This window comes from Hylobates moloch, unplaced genomic scaffold (genome assembly GCF_009828535.3).
Source record: "Hylobates moloch isolate HMO894 unplaced genomic scaffold, HMol_V3 SCAFFOLD_13, whole genome shotgun sequence".
In the NCBI taxonomy this organism is placed as follows: Eukaryota; Metazoa; Chordata; class Mammalia; order Primates; family Hylobatidae; genus Hylobates; species Hylobates moloch.
Window position 1 is genome coordinate 61,238,255 of NW_026652288.1, and position 18,825 is coordinate 61,257,079.

The 18,825-nt window shown below is 36.5% G+C and overlaps 1 protein-coding gene across 6 annotated transcripts in view; it reads right to left on the reverse strand.

Moving 5' to 3' along the window:
• Positions 1–2,369: 2,369 nt before the first annotated feature.
• Positions 2,370–18,825, reverse strand: part of SLC38A4 (solute carrier family 38 member 4) — a 201,027-nt gene continuing 184,571 nt past the window's right edge. For 5 of the 6 annotated variants that reach the window (XM_058426721.1, XM_058426720.1, XM_058426722.1 and 2 more), the window contains 10 exons: positions 15,772–15,853; positions 15,603–15,685; positions 15,434–15,492; positions 14,325–14,600; positions 14,113–14,192; positions 12,707–12,807; positions 10,850–10,974; positions 5,078–5,222; positions 4,111–4,208; positions 2,370–2,608 (listed from right to left, as the gene is read on the reverse strand). In XM_058426721.1, coding sequence (XP_058282704.1) covers positions 2,507–2,608; positions 4,111–4,208; positions 5,078–5,222; positions 10,850–10,974; positions 12,707–12,807; positions 14,113–14,192; positions 14,325–14,600; positions 15,434–15,492; positions 15,603–15,685; positions 15,772–15,853 — 1,151 coding nt within the window. In that variant the 3' untranslated portion in view covers positions 2,370–2,506. The remainder of the gene's footprint in view (positions 2,609–4,110; positions 4,209–5,077; positions 5,223–10,849; positions 10,975–12,706; positions 12,808–14,112; positions 14,193–14,324; positions 14,601–15,433; positions 15,493–15,602; positions 15,686–15,771; positions 15,854–18,825) is intronic. The other variant, XM_058426724.1, reaches the window with a different exon arrangement.

The window sequence follows — 18,825 nt, forward strand, 5'->3', positions numbered from 1 at the left end:
TAGATGTTAGCTATGTGTCAAAGGTAACAATGAAAATGGAACATACACCAATATAAGACAGACAGTATTTGGATTTTAAATTTTGTTTCATGGACAAATAACACAACATTCTTTAACAATAGATCAAAAATCACATCATAATCATTTGAAAAGTTCATTTATTATATACCAATATACACTTTCTGTAATAAAAAAGAAGCCTCCCAATACATTGAGCCATCTTATAAATGAAATAAGAAAATAAAATTTTCATCTGTTTACAAATGGGGTTAAATTAATCAGCACAAGCTATCATATGTATGTCTGCCCTGCAGTATATATGAATTTTAATCCTGGTTATGAAGAAAAAAATGGTGCTTTATTATTTGGCACTATAGGATGCTCTTGAACATTCAGAAGATATCTTTTTCCACTTTTTATTTTTGTATACTCTTTAGATGAGTGAAAATGTAAATATATCTTAAAGATGCTATTTAGCAGATTTTTTTCAAATAATAGTAGCTCAAAAGTTATGATACTTTCTAGTAATGCTCAATTTCCATAACAAAGTGCACTATTTTTACAGTATTATGCCTCTAGAAAATAATGCATAAGACCAATATATTTTCTTAGGCACAGTCCAGAAAATTTATTGAAATATGATTTAGTATTATCATACGTGTATGATACTTGTATTTCATAATTGGCTTTACTAAAATATAAAATACACAAGTGTTCTTACTATGATTTGGAAAAAAGGTAGTGAACTCCAGAAGTTATAGGCTGTGAGTAGGAATTTTTAAATCCATTTTATGTAAGTTTGTTATGGAAGTGAGCAAGAATGATCGTGTGCATTTCTTTGTAGTGTTAGCACTTATACTTTTATGGAGAACCACTCAACACTGTATTAAATGGCCAATGAATGTCAGCAAACACCTGTGTGAGCTAAACTGAACTAAATCCTATTTTAGATATGCTAAATTAAAAGAACAACTTTAATATTGATAATAATTTGCAAAAAGAAACTTATTTTCTTGTGGATCATCCTATTATTGTAAATATTGAAGAAGAGCATTGCCGAACTATATATAACTTAGGTTTCAAATTTAAATTATCCCCAGACATTTGTAGACAGATACATATGAATGGATTTTCGAGCCCACCAACTTAATTTCCTGCCCCCACCCCCAATAATATAAATGCTTTGACTGTGAAGAAAGAAAACTACACATGTAAAAAATAAAAATCAAATGTACCATACATTAACATTCTGATGACTACAGAATAAGATTATATACATAAACATATAGCAAATCACAGTTTCCTGCACTGAATGTTTATCAAATAAAAATGTATCAAACAATACTGGGTAGTGTATCTCCACGATTGTGGTCTTCTAAAAATTCTGAATGAGGATGGAAGACGAGAGGGAGAGCATTGTTCAATGACAAAAGTATGACAAGAGGATTTAGGAATAACATGAAAAAGCAGGTGCTTTCTAGAACAGGCAGTTTAGCTATAAGCATTATTTTTGTTGTTGCTCTACGATTGAAATAAAGCCCCTCTCTATATTTAGTGTTTTAACATTTAAATATAGATTTTTTTTTTTTTTTTTTGAGACGGAGTCTTGCTCTGTCGCCCAGGCTGGAGTGCAGTGGCGCGATCTCGGCTCACTGCAACCTCCGCCTCCCGGGTTCACGCCATTCTCCTGCCTCAGCCTCTCCGAGTATCTGGGACTACAGGCGCCCGCCACCACGCCCGGCTAATTTTTTGTATTTTTGGTAGAGACGGGGTTTCACCGTGGTCTCGATCTCCTGACCTCGTGATCCGCCCGCCTCGGCCTCCCAAAGTGCTGGGATTACAAGCGTGAGCCACCGCGCCCGGCCTTAACATCTACAAAAAATCTATTTAATATAGAAGTCACAACTCAATGTCACAAACGGGGTGGGCAAAATATTATTTTGCTGTTGACACTGAGATGCTCTAGACTGGTGTTTGGCCATTCATGTACCTTACAGAAACAGTTCCTAAGACATGCCTTTTGCCTCTGTTAGTAAACAGACCAGAGACTTCGGTGCAAGACTGAGAGAAGGCATTAAATGGTGATAGCTTTGCCACCAGGGCATTTTTGTTTGATGTTCTGAGAATGCAAATGTTTGGTACTTTTTTAGGGGGTGCAGGGTGAGGAGACGGCAGGGGAAAGAGTACTATCTGATGATTGTTACATGCAGTTACCCTTATTCTGCTCGTAAAGCTGCAAAAATACACCTTCATCATCTCACACTGCTCTAGTAAAACCTGGGCAGAAATGTGCACCACAGGTTTTATTTTAAACACATACACAACCATCCTTGACAAAAACAGTGATTTTCCTCTTCTGCAGGTGCCTGGTGATATTACTGGTAAACATCTTTGGAATCTTCCTGTTATTTCCTATGAATAACATTCCAATCAAGATAATTCAAATGTCTTTTGGAGTATAACTTGCAACCATTTCCAATAGAAAAAGAAAGTATTTTTCCTTGTGTTAGTGATGCTTGGAATTTGGAGGATCATAAATCCAGTCAATTATAATGAGTGCCATGCTTCCAATCATGAAGATGATTCCAACCACAAGGAAAATTAAAGCCTGTAATTCAGAGAGACTTTGTTAGGAACACAGAAACCATACTTAGAACAATTTGTTTTTTAGTTGTTTACATAATGTGGCAATCTGATCTAGATATTGAGCCATATTATTCTTAATATCTCAGATGCCCAGTCCTAACCTATCAGTCAATTTAGAATCCTAGTTGAAGAAAGAAGAGGAATACAGTGGGGAGATACAACCTACAGGTTCAACAATGGAGTAGTAGGTAACTGATTTAGTACATCAAGATGATGGAATACCCTGTGATTATTAAAAATCAAGGGACAGAAAAAGATTCAATAATCTAGAGAATGCTTAAAATCTTTTAGGTGAAAAAGAGCAGGTTATAAAAGAATAGCATATATGATATGATTCTAATTTTATAAGGCAAACAAAACCAAAAGCTTAATAGATGTGGCAACAAAAAAGTGTATATATGTGTGTGTGTGCATACATATAATATACACACACATATATAAGGATATATGTACATATCTACATATAAAATACTTCAGCATTTCAACACTAGAAGACGCCTTACATTTTATCGCATACTTAAACCTCCTAATTCTACATATAAGAAAGCAGCAACTAAACATTTTTCACTAGAATGGGTCTAGGAGATAATTGTACTCATTTCACAATTGGTCAAACTGAAAATAGGTCACAAACAGGACAAGTAATTTGCCAAGTTCATACTGCTGTTAAAATCCAAGCAAGATGGACTACATAGAGTTAAAATATGGGGGCAAGCTGCTGGGTGGACCTTTTGATACCAAATTATCCTGAAGTCCCCAAAACATCCCAAAGGTAAATGACTTCAAGGTAAAAATTCAGAGTAATTCAGTAAGAAATACTCTTTTCAAGCCTTAACATGACTTTGTTAAGGAGTGAAAGATAATATTTCCTTATTGGAAAAACAATTATTTCTAGCATTTGTTTCTATAGTAGTCTTATGGAAAAGAAATATGTACTCCCTAATTTAATAAGACTGTATTTTATATCTAAAGAGGTTAACAGAATGATGAATGGTTCTGTTCTGGATCTTAGTCCACACCAGGGACAACAGGTACTACGGAGGGGAAAACAAAAGCAACATCTTTCCTTTGGCTTTACAAACCTAATAACCATGACCAAAATATTTAAATTATTCCATAACACCGCTAGGGAGCCTAATTCCTTCTTGCATGATTTTCCATGGATAGTGCAACAGCAGCTTGGTATTGGACACTGCTATGTGCCTGAAGCATATGTGCCTGTGGGAAAGGCTACTACTATTTGACATGTATGACAGACTCAACACAGGGTATTTGATATTTGAAGTAGAATCATTTGAGTTTCAGAAATATATCCCCTTTCTCTGCTACCAGAAAGTTCTAGCCCATTTTGGATTTTTGGTTCTTGTACATTGATTCATTTTTCTAAACTATGTGTATTTTCCAGTTTATTCTAAGTAGTTGGAAGAACAACCAATAATGGGGGAAATTGCAAGGTTTACTTACCCCGACCTTTTGGGGTGACCTGAAAGGTTCTTTCTTGACAAGTTTAAGATAAAAAACTGCTGGAAGAATAAAAATCAGCATAGTGGCAGAAGAAGCCCCTGAAAAGACAAACACAGGGCAAGGTCAATGTCTTACCCAGCAGGTCTTAGCAAAGGAGATGCCAGCACACACTTTAAGAAAACCAAATATAAAGCTATCCTATACTTAGCACTAAAAACACACACTTAAGTCACATAAGCTCATCTTGGTTATTTATTCATAGAAGGTATGTTTATAGAGATAATTAAAATGTACCTAACATCAAAGCTGCATAAGTATATGCAACATATAATAAGCAACAAAAGGCTGAATTTAACACAAATTTATAGGGGATTAGTAATATAAATACATACTAAGGTGACTGAACTTGGGACACAACCTATCCAACTCTTACTTTGCAAGTGACCTACACATGGCTTTTTTAAAGTTTTAGATTGTGTTTAAAGTTTAACCCCTCAATGAGTAGAATGAAAATTAATAGACCACACAGTTGTGGGAAATACTAACAATATACTTTATATAATCAACTTCCTACTCCTCTGAAGATATCTTTCAATGTTCAGCTGATACTCATAGTATCAGAGAGCTTCTGGTAGGTAAAATCTATCTTCCTCTTTTCCTGATGACAGAGCTAATACCTAAGTCCAAATCCTGGGTCCACACCAAGGTATATGACTTGACTTTTATGGGGTCAGTTTCCTCATCTGTCAGAAAAAGCAGCTTGACTAAATGACCTATAAGGTGGCTCCCAGTGTCAGTCAGGAGGAACAGAAAGTGACCAGCTCAATCACCAGAGCCTCGCAGGGATAAAGGGAATCCATGAGCCTGAGAAAGACTGGGATCTGGATGACCCAGCACTGGTTCCCTGTCCACCATTTAATGAGGCACGAGTTTGGGTTGACCAAATTGAAGCCTTTCTGAAACTCACCTATGAATCCGAAGATGTATTTTATAGTTGGCACAAGGATGACCAGAACATTATTAAGTGCAATAAGCACAGCTGCAATCAGGAAATGTCGTATCCAGCTGAAGGGTCTTTTGGGAAATAACAGTGTGGTCACTGATGTACGAATCTTAAACAAGAAAGTTCAAAGGCAAGATCATTTCTTTGTTTTTGACTTTATCTATTACTTCAAATATTCTTATCACTCTAATGCATTTTCTTTCTTTTTCTTTTTTCCCAGAAAAGATCTTGATGCTTTTTTCAATTTTTTTATTATTATAAAACATACATAACATAGAATTTACCATCTTAACCATTTTTAAGTGTAGAGTTCAGTGGTATTAAGTACAGTCATTTCAGTCAACAACAGACCACATATAAGACAGTGATACCCTAAGGTTGTAATACTGTATTTTTATGGTACCTTTTCTATGTTTGGGGTCACAAATACTTACCATTGTGTTACAGTTACCTCCACTATTCAGTACAGTAACATGCTGTACAGGTTTGTAGCCTAGGAGTACTAGGCTATGCCATATAGCCTTAGTGTATAGTAGGCTCCACCAGTTAGGTTGCAAGTACAATTTATGGTGTTTGCACAATGACAAAATTGCCTAAAGATGCATTTCTCAGAATATGTCCACATTTTTAAGCAACACATGACTGTACATTCATCTTGTGCAGTCTTGATGCTAACTTTTGATATTTGAGATGGAGTGTCATTTTTTCCTTGGTGTATTTTATAAGACAATATTTTATGTGTTCACTTTCTTAGTTTTCAGAATTTATTGTTAAAAATAATCTCAGTCAGAAAGAGATAACAGGTAAGACACATAATTAAGAAACACAGTAAAACCCTTGTTGATCACAAAACATGTCTCATCAGACTGGATGAGACATTAAGGGCAAGCACTGAATAGATTTACACAAGATTGTGAAAGGAATTTTTACAAATCTAGGTTTTCCTTAATTTTGCATTGTATTTAACATTTTAAAATAAAATTTTAAAATGGTATTTTAAAATTTTGATGTTTTTGTGTTTGCTTCTTCCTCTTTCTCTCCTTTTTAGCTCTCCCTATCAATAGATTGTAAATCTATGAAAGGCAGGGAACAGGACCTAATAATCTAAACATTCCTCAGACTTTCTAGCTTAGTGTTGTGCACACAGCAGGCACTGAATGAAAGCTTAAATTAAATCGAATAGTAGGAATCTTATCCTTCCCTTCAGGATCCTTGACAGATTTCAGCCCTATTTTAGCAGTTGAAATAAGTAGGCGAAGGGTCAAGAGAGCCTCAGTTTGCAGCAGCTGCTCAAGTTACACTGTTGTAACTGGATAAAGATCCCTGTGGGCAGAGGGAGGGAGTGACATTTGTGTTTGTACAGCTTGACAAAGTTGAAAACACTCTTATCTTTGGAATCTTTTAGAGGACACTTTTTGGACTTAGTGGAATTACTCTATCAACTTTCCAATAAGTAAATACTTTGGTTAAGCTAGGAGTTCACATTTTTGGAAATGCTGTGATTGATTTTCACTTTAAAATTTTAGTTCTGAAGTCACTTAAGGTGCAGAGATGGGAACTCATTTAAAAGAGAGAAAATGTAAAATATATTTTGAAACATGTATGAATGACAAAAAATTCAAGCTAAATAGCTTGCAGTTTCTCATGTGACATTCCTTTCATACCACTCCACCAAAAATTAAGGCCATCTGTTTAGGCTGAAAAGACAATTTCATTTCTAGAATGATAAACCAGATAGTCTCTGGAAATAGTTTAAGAATAACTTTGTAAAGGATTTTAAAAATTGGATTAGTGAACATTATGAAACTCATTCTGAAAAGTAAACTGAGGAAAGCAAATGGTGTGATATTGTTTTCCTCAGCAGCCTATAATTCTATATTATGATCTGCAATTAGTGCTTATTCAATATTGTCAAAACTGGTCCAATTAGTAGGCTTACAAATTAGCTTTTTATGGTATATACATAGTGCTTGAGGACTTAATTTGTTTCACAGTGTTAAACAGAATAAACAAGTATGAAATATAGGCTCATTTTCAGAGAATAGTCACAGTTTGTTTTTTAGTCGCTTGTTAAAATGGTGCATTCAAGTCAATAAGCTGAGTTAGAGTGAGTTAGAGGCAGTCCTATATGTCCAGGGCCTCTGAATGTGAAAGCAGTCTCCTGGCTCCCAGAAAGATTAACATTTGGCCTAATGATATGAGATCACAGAAAATTTATGGGAATAATAGGTAGAACGGTTGGAGTAAACACAAAAGCTTCTTCCTCTTTGTGAATAAGGAATAGGAAAATTCCAAACAGAACTGAAGGTGGTTTCCAATGCATTTCTGAAGAGGGCAACAGAGCAAAGAGGGAGAGAGGTACTAGGCTTGTGGTGGTGGTGGAAAAGATCAGGAGGGAAACTTGCTGGTCATTCCACGTTAAAGTGCTTCCCTGAGGAGTGAGCCTAGGACCAAAAGCCCCCAGCAGTTCTGTTTACCTTTGCTAGGGCAGGCCACTGGCTGACTCCCACCAAGCCTCATCTACTCTTCCACTTAGCTATGTGCCTTTTTCTTTACTGACACAAGTCGCTAAGAACCTGGAAATGTGGGTCAGATGCTGTGGGTCAGGGAGGTCCCCAGCACCATCCAGGGCCTCTGACCCACAATGATTCCATTAAGGTTCTATGCAGCTCTAGAGACAACATCTGTTATTTCCAGAGAAAGAGTCCTGAACAGGAGCCTGTTAGGGGGTGCTGTATTCTGATGCAGGGGCCCAATGTGAAGGTCAAAAATGTGGAGGCACAGCAGGAAGTGAGAATCTTAGCTCTAACTCTTAAAAAAAAAAAAAAGCCTCTCCCATTGTTTAGACTTAGCTCACACTTTGATTTTGCAGGTTTGCTTAAGGCAAGGATGTTGGAAATACCTACGAATCACTGCTCCACTGCAGTTGATAGCGATATATGCTGCATTTCTATGTCGATATCTACATACACTTCAAAACAGGAGATCCGAAGGCAACATAAGTGAAAAGACTGATTTTAACTATAAGATGAAATACAAGTAGCTAGGGATCTTTTTTCAAAGGCGTGGCAGGTGAAATTTGCGTCTGTGTGTTCATGATATATCTGTTAGGATTATTTGGTTTCTTGTTCTTTATGGAAATATGGGAACTTTACTGCTAAAAGGGAAGCATAAGCTGAAAATGACATGATCAGTCCTCTGGAAGGAGGTGCCATTCCATAATTGATACCCCACCCACTATTAAGAGAGAAAGAAATGTTGGGCTGCTAGTGAAAACACTACCTTAATTCATTTCATTTATTCACTTGTTCAACAAATACTACAAGCAGTTACTATGCACGTTTTACTAAGAAGGAAAAAACTAACCTGATTGGAAAAAAGAAAGATAATAAATGAAGTAGAGAAAAACAAACCCCAGTCATATCTTCTCAGGCTCCTAAGAAAGAGAGCCCAGCTACCATGCTGAAGGAAGGAGAACATAAATTAATGCCTAAAGCTGATAGATTTTAATTCAGATTAGGTTTTATTAGTTTTATTATTAATATGTGGAGATATCAAGGCAAGGAAATAAACTTATTGGTGAAGAGTTCCTTAAATGAAATAAACTGTCAGGAGAACCATGCTGTGAGTCAGCATTTGACACACTGGAAATCTGAGCCCTAAGTTATATGAAATAAACAAGCAAAAGCACCAATAACAACTTTTATCATTTTAGGAAAGAAAAAAATTTGAATTTAGCCTCAGAGGACTTGACTGAGATCCACTCACGGAAGTGACCACTCTCTGTCACCATCTCTATGTATCCATCATCTATAGGGAGGTTTGGTTCATTTAGCCCAGATCCTCAACCCAGCTGAATTTGTGGCACATGTCACCAAGGGAAAGAGTGTCAATGCTTTTGCTAGACAAGGCAGTTTATACATTTCAAGACAAGGCAAGATTCATTTGAAGACCATTTTTCTTCCCAAGCACGATGGAGCTCACCCTCTGTGCCAGTCACTGTGCACATCCCCAAGTCCCAGGGACTTATGACTCTGTGGGGCAGTGGAGCACTTGCACAGATTATATAAATTTAACATTGCAAGGGTGAGGACAGGATAATGTGCAAAATGTTTCATAAATGCTAATGTTGAGTGGAAATACATAATGAAGGATAGCAGTTAGTCATTTTTCTGAACTCTGGTTCTTATGGTCAATTTTGGTTCTAATGGCATCTAATGTTTACACACTATTGCTGTTCCTGATGGTCAGATTTATACCAGTGCTTTATTTCTCACATAGGGTAAGAATTTCTAAGGGGAGATTTGGATTTTCCGCGCTGAGGTAAAATGTTCATCAGTAAATGACTTTTACTTCCCATGACAATCATTGCAGCCCTCAGTGGTGGGCTATGAGCTGCACTAGTTGAACTGTTACCAGCTGTGTGTGTGACGATGGCCAATTCTGGCAATCCCTTAAGACCATGGCTTGAAAACACTATATGAATATGAATAAAGCAATACAGAAGAAGCACATCACAGATTTCTTATGCTTTAATTCTACAATGATGTGAATGCTTACACTGTGCCAAAATTTAGTTAGTGTTTTTTTTACACATAAAAAGAAGGGCTCCAGATATTCTTTTCTCAGTGAAGTTGTTTGCCTGGCAATTTTACCGTATCGTATACCTTCTGTTTATAGTTGTCTTCTGTCTTGTACCCAAGACGGAGCTGATTTTAGGCTAAAGCTATGTATGTGTATGTCATCTGAAATACTTTCAGATATATTAGAGGCAAGACATGATTTAAGAGTAAAATATTAGCCACCATAGTAATACGGATCTGATTTCATGCACTCATGAGAAAGGAATGTGCCAAAATATATTTCAGCACACAAGCTTCATTTAAAGTGACCACAGTGTCATTATAGAAATAGTCTTCATATGCCAGCCGTGTATGGAACATTATGTCCAGGACAGTGCTGGTTACTGTGTCACTTATTTTTTTCCCCCTCAAATGAATGAGTAAATTCAGTGTTTATGAAAGAGGGGTTGGCAGGAGGGTGAAGACCTGTGTTTATCCTTAGGTGGTGGTTTTAACTCACGCAGCCCAAACCTTCACTACCAGCTCTGCTCTGGGATCTCAGAACAAACTGACGCCAATGACAAATGCCAGGGAGGGGTGACTTGGTATGAGTCTGGCAGAGGCCATGTGTAAAAGAGATATGTGATAGATAGTATAACTGTTTTTTGAAAAATTTTGTTCTGGTATATAATTTACTTAACATGAATCCCCTTTTCATTAGCCTTCAAGGCATCAGGTTAAATAAGGCAACTTTTGTATATTATTGCAGCACGACAAACTGGAAAAAAATGAAATGTCTTCAAAACTGTGAAGAAATTTAATACGATTTGAAAGTTAATATGGTTTTGGCTTTCAAGGTTCCAAAGTTATATGAACTCCTACTCAGTTTTACTAATCCACAAGATAGAAGCTCCAGCTCCACTTTTCAAATTTGAGTTTAAAAATAAGTTTTATGATTTTTTTCCTATACAATAAAAATTCCACCTGAAACTACTTGCTCTATCTACACATTAAATGGCCAATTTTAAATGGCTCAAAATGCTATAGGAAAATAATAATATCCTCAGGCATTGCAATTGCAAACTCACCCTATAATTGAATCAAAATGAAGGTAGAACACGTACTAATTTATGGGGTCAAGTAGGTTTCTTTCATCAAAGTCTTATGTACTTACTGGGAAGAGGACAATGGGTACAGTTAGTGTTACTGCCACAAGGACTGCCAGGCGAACCATGAGAAGAGGGATGTCGAATGTATACACTTTGCTGTAGGCATGAAGTAATTCATCTTCAACTTCTCCTACAACAGGAAAAAGAGAATGAGCCCGCTTGGTGTTGTCAAATCAGCACAGGTCACTTATGGCAACATTTTATAGAGAGAGCACAGAACAGAGGAAAAGACCTAGGTTGGGAATCCGGGCACCTCTGGTCTTGCCTCTGAGCTCATTAGCCATGCAACCTTCATTCAAAGGAACAAAGAGGTCCTGAAGCTGATAACGTTGCAGAAGCTATAATACAAAATAAAGAGCCTCTCAAGCTCATTTACATTGTGATAAATCTATCTCCGCTGTACAGAAGCAATTACAAATCAGACAGAGACCAAGGTGCTCTTGTTGAAGGGGATGAGAGGCCCAAGCCCCACGTCTTGTCTCTCCCAGCCTACCACCTCCCCTGCCCCTACCTGTGCAGCCACTCCTGATGCAGGTTACAAACCCAGTGTGTAAACTCTAGGATGAATGATTGCTACCATTTTTTCAAGCTCAACAACTATGACTCCATCACCACACTAAAACAGATATTTTTGGGCTTTTTCAAGTTTTTGCTTGTCTTATGAAACTCATTAAAATAAGTATAAGTAACACACAGGGATAAATTAGCATAATTTTTAGAGGGTCTCCCAGTGGGTACTACTCTAAGACGAAGATGCTGCCCTACTTGAAAACACATTCATTCAGGATTCCAAACACAAATAACAAGAAAATATTTATGGAATCAAACGTAGTTGGATTTTCACCTCAAGATCAGACAAAAAGAAGTGAAAATACCTTCAGTAGTATTGACCTCGACATTCATTATTTCATAACCAGCAAAAAGTTAATGCCCAATCTAAAGCACATGTTTGGTTAATAGTCAAATATTAGTCAAACAGAAAGAAAACCTAAGCAAATGGTGGCCTACTCCTGAATCTTTTCCTCCACAATTTGTCATACCTGCAATTCAATTTACCAAGTCAGTAAGAAAAAAAAATTAAGTTAAAACTTTAAAAGTAGGTTTATACAAAAATGTATTTATATTGATACACTGATTCATGTAAACATATGCTACCAGGTCAATATGTGATTCCATGAAATCTGTTTATGTGGCCACACTTCATGGAAGGAGTACAATCCTACTCCCTTTGTGAACAGTTAAGATGCCAGAGAGGAAATGTTGCAGGCATAATCTAATGTGGCCATAGTCACTTTTTTTTGGTAGTGCATTCTTAGATTGAAGGAAATTCTGTCATGTCCTCTTTCTTAGGAAATCGTTTAGTATAACAAAATAGAATGGGATATGTCAGAAATTTTACCTAAAGTCCCAAGCTCCCAGATTTGACTTGACTGGTAAAGAGGAGGCAAATTCAAACTTGAGGACCTGGCAGTTTCCCTGCCATTTGTGTGGCAGTTAATAATTCCATCAAAGGAGCTTTATCACATGCAAGTGGATTCTTTCTCATCACTTGTAGCCCGAGTTGGACTATGGAATCTAGCCAAAGAAATATCATCTATCCCTAAAGGAAAATAATTTTGCCTGAGGGATATTTTTTATAAAATATGTGTTAATTCACAAATTGTTGTAACTTGTTAGCCAGGCTGAATCAGGCCCCATTTCCTCAGGTCAAGTGACAAAGCTAAAATAGTATATTAATTGAATATGTGTCATCTATAGATCATGCTTATAGAAGGCAAGTTTTAAAAATCATACCTACCCAGGTCAAGGATCAGCCTAACAAGGACTTGCATATAGAGAATGACTTTCACAGAGTGACCTACCATAGAAGGTTAGGTAACCAAAGAGGGCAGCAAGCAGGTACATGACAAGCATCCCCGTGATGGAAATATTTGACACTGTTTGCATTTTTCTCCGGGACCGACTGGAAAAAGAAAGAACACCAAGCTTTGTTTTTTAAACTTATAAAAAAATCACTTTTCAAAATGAAAATAATAATAAAAATGTATATCTATATTGTTCATCGTGAAGACATATTTAGTACATAAACTTATAGCTGATTTAAATTTGTCTTAGAGAGCTAATGAGGATTCATTTCCATTTTTCTTAAACACTACCCCTTCAGTCTTAAAAACAACCATTTCCTTAGAAGAGGAACAGTCTATTTCATGTCAGTCAGTAAGCCTGCCCACTGAATAAGAATATAATTAACATAAAGATCAAACAGGCTCCTAACGTAGAAAGCTTTTGCATTTCATAATGAGATGACTTTAGATGAGGAAAAGAACCTACTAGAGTCAGCAAAGTAACACTGCCAAGAGTCCAGACTACCGGCAATCCTGACATTGTTACCTGAAAAGCTTCTGGAAACCATTCTAGAGCGAACCTGGCTGCCAAAGATCAATTGTCAGTCTTCTGGATTAAGTGCTACACGTGATTTTCAAAGTAAATCAAAGACATCCAAATACTTGAAAGTGTTCTGAAATTTTTTATGAGGTAAATCAGAATTTATGGGGAAAGTTTGCTATTTAGTGAGAATGAAGACTGAGGTTACTGATGTCTAGATTAAAGAAGTTGAGAATTATTATATAATACCCTCCCTTAAAGGAAAGAGGAAGACAGCTATAATGAGTTCATACCCTTTGTTCCCAAGCAAATATCAACAACTTCAAAGGGAAAAGAATACAAATGAATCATAGACCATCAGCTGGAAGAAACAAGATTTTCTAGCCAGTGACTCTATTGTACAAATAAGACAACTAAGGACAGATATTGACACATCTCTTGTAATGAATGTGTTCTAGACAAGGGTTAGGTGCTGACTATAAATGACATCAGTGGCTTATCGAGGCTGCCCCTAACCTTAAGTTTTGGTTGTCATGGGTGTTTTCATTTCTAGTCCAGCTGACATCATTTCTTCCCAACAAAATTCAAATTTAAATTCCCAACACCTGCCAAAATTATTACAACCATCGACTCCTTGTCCACTTGCCATGAACCCCTCCCCTGAACCATTATGGTGGAGAGAAAGGAGAGAAAGAAGAAGATAAGGTAGTGCTGTAGTGGGCTGATTCCCACCTTTCTGATTAAAGCATGTTACTGAGGAGAGGAGGGAGTACATATTTTCTCTGAAGAGGAAGCTATAAACTGTGTTTCCTCTTAAAGAATCTTTGAACATATGAGCAGATTTTCAAAGCAAATTAGAATGCTAAAATGATGGCTGCCTTACTCTTTAAGTTCACTGTAGATGGGAAGGACCTCAGGGTGGCATACGAAGGCAAATGCTAGGATAGGAATTGCATAGGCCGTCTGAAAAACAAAGACAACACCACGTGTTTAGCATTCCAATATAAAAGGTGATCTCAGGCCATCTCAGTTTATTGAATAAAAACTTAGAAAACACATAACTATACTCATTAGAAGCCTGGACCTCTCACTTACCCGGGAGTTGAATACAAAGTATTTGGGTTGACATTTGTCATCACTATGAGCTTCATATTCTACTCCACTGTCATGAAGAGAGCCCTTGGCCTGGTTCTCATCCAGCCCTGCAGGATTGCGGTGGGTGTAATCCATCATGAAATTCACATCAGAACTCTCAGAGTTGTTGGGTAACATTACCACATGCATTGGAAATGTGTTGTTGAATGACAGATTTCCAACACTGTGATCCAAAACAGGTAGAGGGCAGGGTATTTGGAATTTCTTGTAAATCACCTAGACTCAGTCATTAAAAAAGAAAAAAAATCAGCTTTTTGAGAAAAAACAATGAAATAAGAATCCATATGTGTGGCTTACGGGGTAGGGTGTGAGGGAACTCAGTTAGGGATTCCTTTTAGACTAATGGACAAAGTAAACTTCCTCTAGCCTCTGTTCTAAGGGAAGAGTTGGAGCTGTGATTGGCAGCCCTGCCTCTTAGAGTTAACAGGACAATATTTTGAATGAGGCCTTCCCACCCTCTTTCATGCCCTTCCATGAGAAAGATGATCATTTCCTTATTTCTTCAAACTAAGGTGACATGGGCCTTCAAAACTTTTTTTCCTTCTCCTTTACCTCTTTGGGGAAATGCTTTATAAGTTTTGGCATTCATGATAGTGCAAGAAATTCCCTCTTTTGTCAGGGGCCTAGAGAGGAGGATTTCTTCTTTAATTCCACTGTGCTTGTCCTCTCTTAATGGTTGGAATGTGTAAAAGAGAATGGCTGATTCATGTGAATATGGCTATAGCCTTCTTGTTTCTCTTCTGGGACTCTCCTCTACTGTTCTAAATACCAGATTATTGTCATGTTCCTGCTTGAAGTTTTCCTTTTTTCCCCATATATAACCAGTGTGCCTAGACCAAACCATTAGTAGTAGCTTTGATGTTCTACCTCAACTATCTTTAAATCGTAGCTGCTCTTTTTTTGTTCTAAATTAGTCTACAAGAAAATCACTTGTGATACAAGAACTATTTCATATTAGTGAAGTGCTTGAACAAAATGAGGACACTAATTTAGGCACAAAAAAATTCATGCTAACCAACCTACAAGGATCATGTCATCACATCACTTACCACACTAACAAAAAACACCATGCATGTAAGAGAAAATCCACTGGTATAGCCAAGATAACCTAGAAGTTAGAAGAAGCATTTTGGAAGGTGAATATGGCATCTACAATTAGCTAACCTATTTAAATGTGAAATAAAAATAAAAATATTTCCAGTTAGAAAATATCTTTACCTAAATTTTTAAGGAGCGAAAGTGGAAGAATAATTCCAACAGACACAAATATGATGAGGTAGTTGCCATTGAGGTACCATTCTCTAGAACAGAGAGACAAGGATATTACAATCAGAAAAGACCAAGTAGAATGAGTCACTTGATGTCACAGAAGGAACATAAGACATACCCAGTATTTTCTTCAAGTCCCATGAATGCTCTGATTACTTCAGGTAGTTCATATTTAATGATAAAGAGGTAGCTTGACATTGCTAAAATGGAAAATGTGACATCTTAATGGTGTGGATAGCACTGAAGTCACATGCAAGCAAGTTATGACATTTGGGATAAGTAAGACGAACATCTAATCCCCCAAATGGAAAAAAAGTCATTGTGTATTTGGCACTGCTTCCAAGTTCTCTTCCAAGATAGACATTTGACCCTCCAGCTCTTGTTAACAGTATCAGGGCTGATTGTGTGTTAAATCCTGCTCCAAAGTTTACAGTGAAGCTGCAGTTCTAAGGTTCTGCCCTCATTAGTTATAAATCAACATAGCCCATACTCAGTGTGCCTGTGTTAGTGTCTATAACTTGGGCAGTAGTCTGGCAATAAAAGGCATGGGCCAGCTGAGATATGGCAGAATCAAAGGGCAGATCTGCAGAGTCAATACATCCCCTCTGGTTTTCTGCAGATGGGCACCAATCTAGTCCTCTGGGATCTGTCTGAGGAGCACACAAAGTCTCAGACCACTTGTCGCCAGAACCAAAGTCTTCCTGGATTGATACAAGAATACAAGAGATGACAGCTTCTCTCCATCTTTGTCAAAAAAGGTTTTTTTTTTTTTTTTTTTTTCCGCTCTTCATCTTACTCTTCTTTTGGCCAACTAAGGAATTATATAAAGTGGCAAAATTTCATGAGCATCTACGTAAGTGATATATGAGTGATTATCTACTCTTGTGAAAGATTTCTTGATGAAATCTACAAGCCCTCTCCCTGAAAAAATGAATACGTATTCATATGTATAACATTACAATTTTGCCTACAATTGTAAGTATTTATGCATCATGCCTTTTTCAAGCCCACCCATTTGGTGAAGGATAACGTTAATTTGTTGACACATGGCCAAAAGATTCAGTTAAAAATAGAACTCACAAATTTTACATGAAAACTTTAAGTGTGTCCTACATCCTTCTAGTGAACTTTTGCTAACAGACGCTTTGAAACACATACTTAAATTGTAAATTAAACTACTGAGTTTAAAAATATTTTCTTCACTTCATATGTAACAATGATGATAATAATTCCCCACATTGTTTAGTTCTGCACATTACTTCATTTGATCATGTGAAAAACCCTGTGAGATGACAAGATATATGTTGTTATTCTCATTCCACTGATGAAGATATAAAAACTCCGAGATGTTAAGTTGACATGTCCACAATCACACAGCTTGAAAAGGACGGACTACATCTAAAACAGAAGGGCTGGTGCTTCTTCTCTACTGTCAAAGTGAAATAATTTTTACAATAGCAGATGTATCTTCTGTACACATTATTTGGTTAATCTTTGCAAAGACCTTGGCTAAAGCTAAACCTTACAGAGTGTGAACACAGGAGGTATTTCTGATTAGCTGGTTTGGTGAGGTACCATTCAGTGTTAGAGCTATTAATTGCTGATTTTCAGTGATGTCAGTGATGTCAACATGTTTGGTCTTCAAAAATTCAGAATGATCCAGACATTAATCTGTTAATAAATAAATGTTAACTTTTTAGGGGATTGAGAAAATTAAATGTTCTAAATGTAGAGTTGTTAAATACAGAAATACGAGTGATTTATCTTATGCCAAATATCAACTAATCAAATAAAGTAACCAAAGCGAGAGCATTATTTCTGGGGTGATGTTATGACATTTCATCTTACTCCCTTAAAGTCACACCTCTTACATGTGTGAGGCTTGACTGAGAGACCGCTTTATAGTTTATTCCATTATTTAGAAGCATAGCAGTGGCTGTACTTTGAACCACAGCTGAGTTGCTGCCACTCAACTTGTTGAGTTCAGGGTTAATTATGCTTATGCCTGGTTATTTCAGTTGTTAAATTAGACCAACTATAAGGCAATCCTATGAAATGCTCGATACTTTAAACCTTAATAAGGCTGAGAGTTTGAAACAAATGTAAAGTGGTCTATTTGTTGGGATTCGGGGGGCTAATATGCATATGACTCCAAACCAGTAAAATGAATGAGACAATTCTGATATTACTGTCAAATTCTACCCAAGATTGTAGTCTTAACATATAAAAAATTTTTTTAACACAAATCATTAAGATATGGCTGAATTTTATTTATCTGCTTACCAACTATCCATTATCAGGGTGAGTATAGTTAGATAGGTTACTAAAGAAATTTCTGCATTCCAGAAATCCTCGATAACTCCAGTGAATTTATTTATTAAAATGGGTTGCCTGTTTGCAAGATCTCTGTGCAAGTGTATTTATTGTAGCATTTTTATAACAGTGAAAAATTAGAAACAATCCAACTGTTCATCAATAAGGATACTGTAAACCAATTATGGCATTTGTGTAATGGAAACCTCAAAAATCATTAAAAAGAATAACATGCAAATATATTCAAGGCATATTGTTAAATTTAAAAAGAAAGCTGAAAATTGGTATCATAAGATGATCCAATACTAACAATATTCAATGTATTTGTTGAATTAGGCATAGAGGAAAACCTATGAGTAGTTATTTCTGAGGATGACTGACATAAACTTTTCTTGGTAATTTATATATTTATGTAGTGTTTTAGTTTTTCACAACTGTCATATATTTGTTTTATAATTTTTTAAGATGCCTATTTAAAAAATAATTCAGGCAACTCCAGAGTAATGGATATGGAAGCAGAGAACCAGGGAGGAGAGAAGCATATACAGAACACTTATTATGTGCCATACGTTACCTTATTTCATCCTCACAATGGCCTTTGTAAGGTAATTTTTATACATGAAAAAATTAGACAAAGGAGTAAAGCGATCTTCCCAAGTTCACAGATAGTGACAGAAACAGACTCAAATTCAGGTCCATCCGACTCCAAAAGCTTATTCTCTACTCAGGTGTTTTAAAATATCCTTTAGAAAACAGTAACATACCAGATACAAACAGGACCATGAGAGCCCCAGAAGGACTAGTATTTACCAGTCTAGAGAAGCAATAGACCAGGTGAGCAGAATGAGAGAGAAAATGT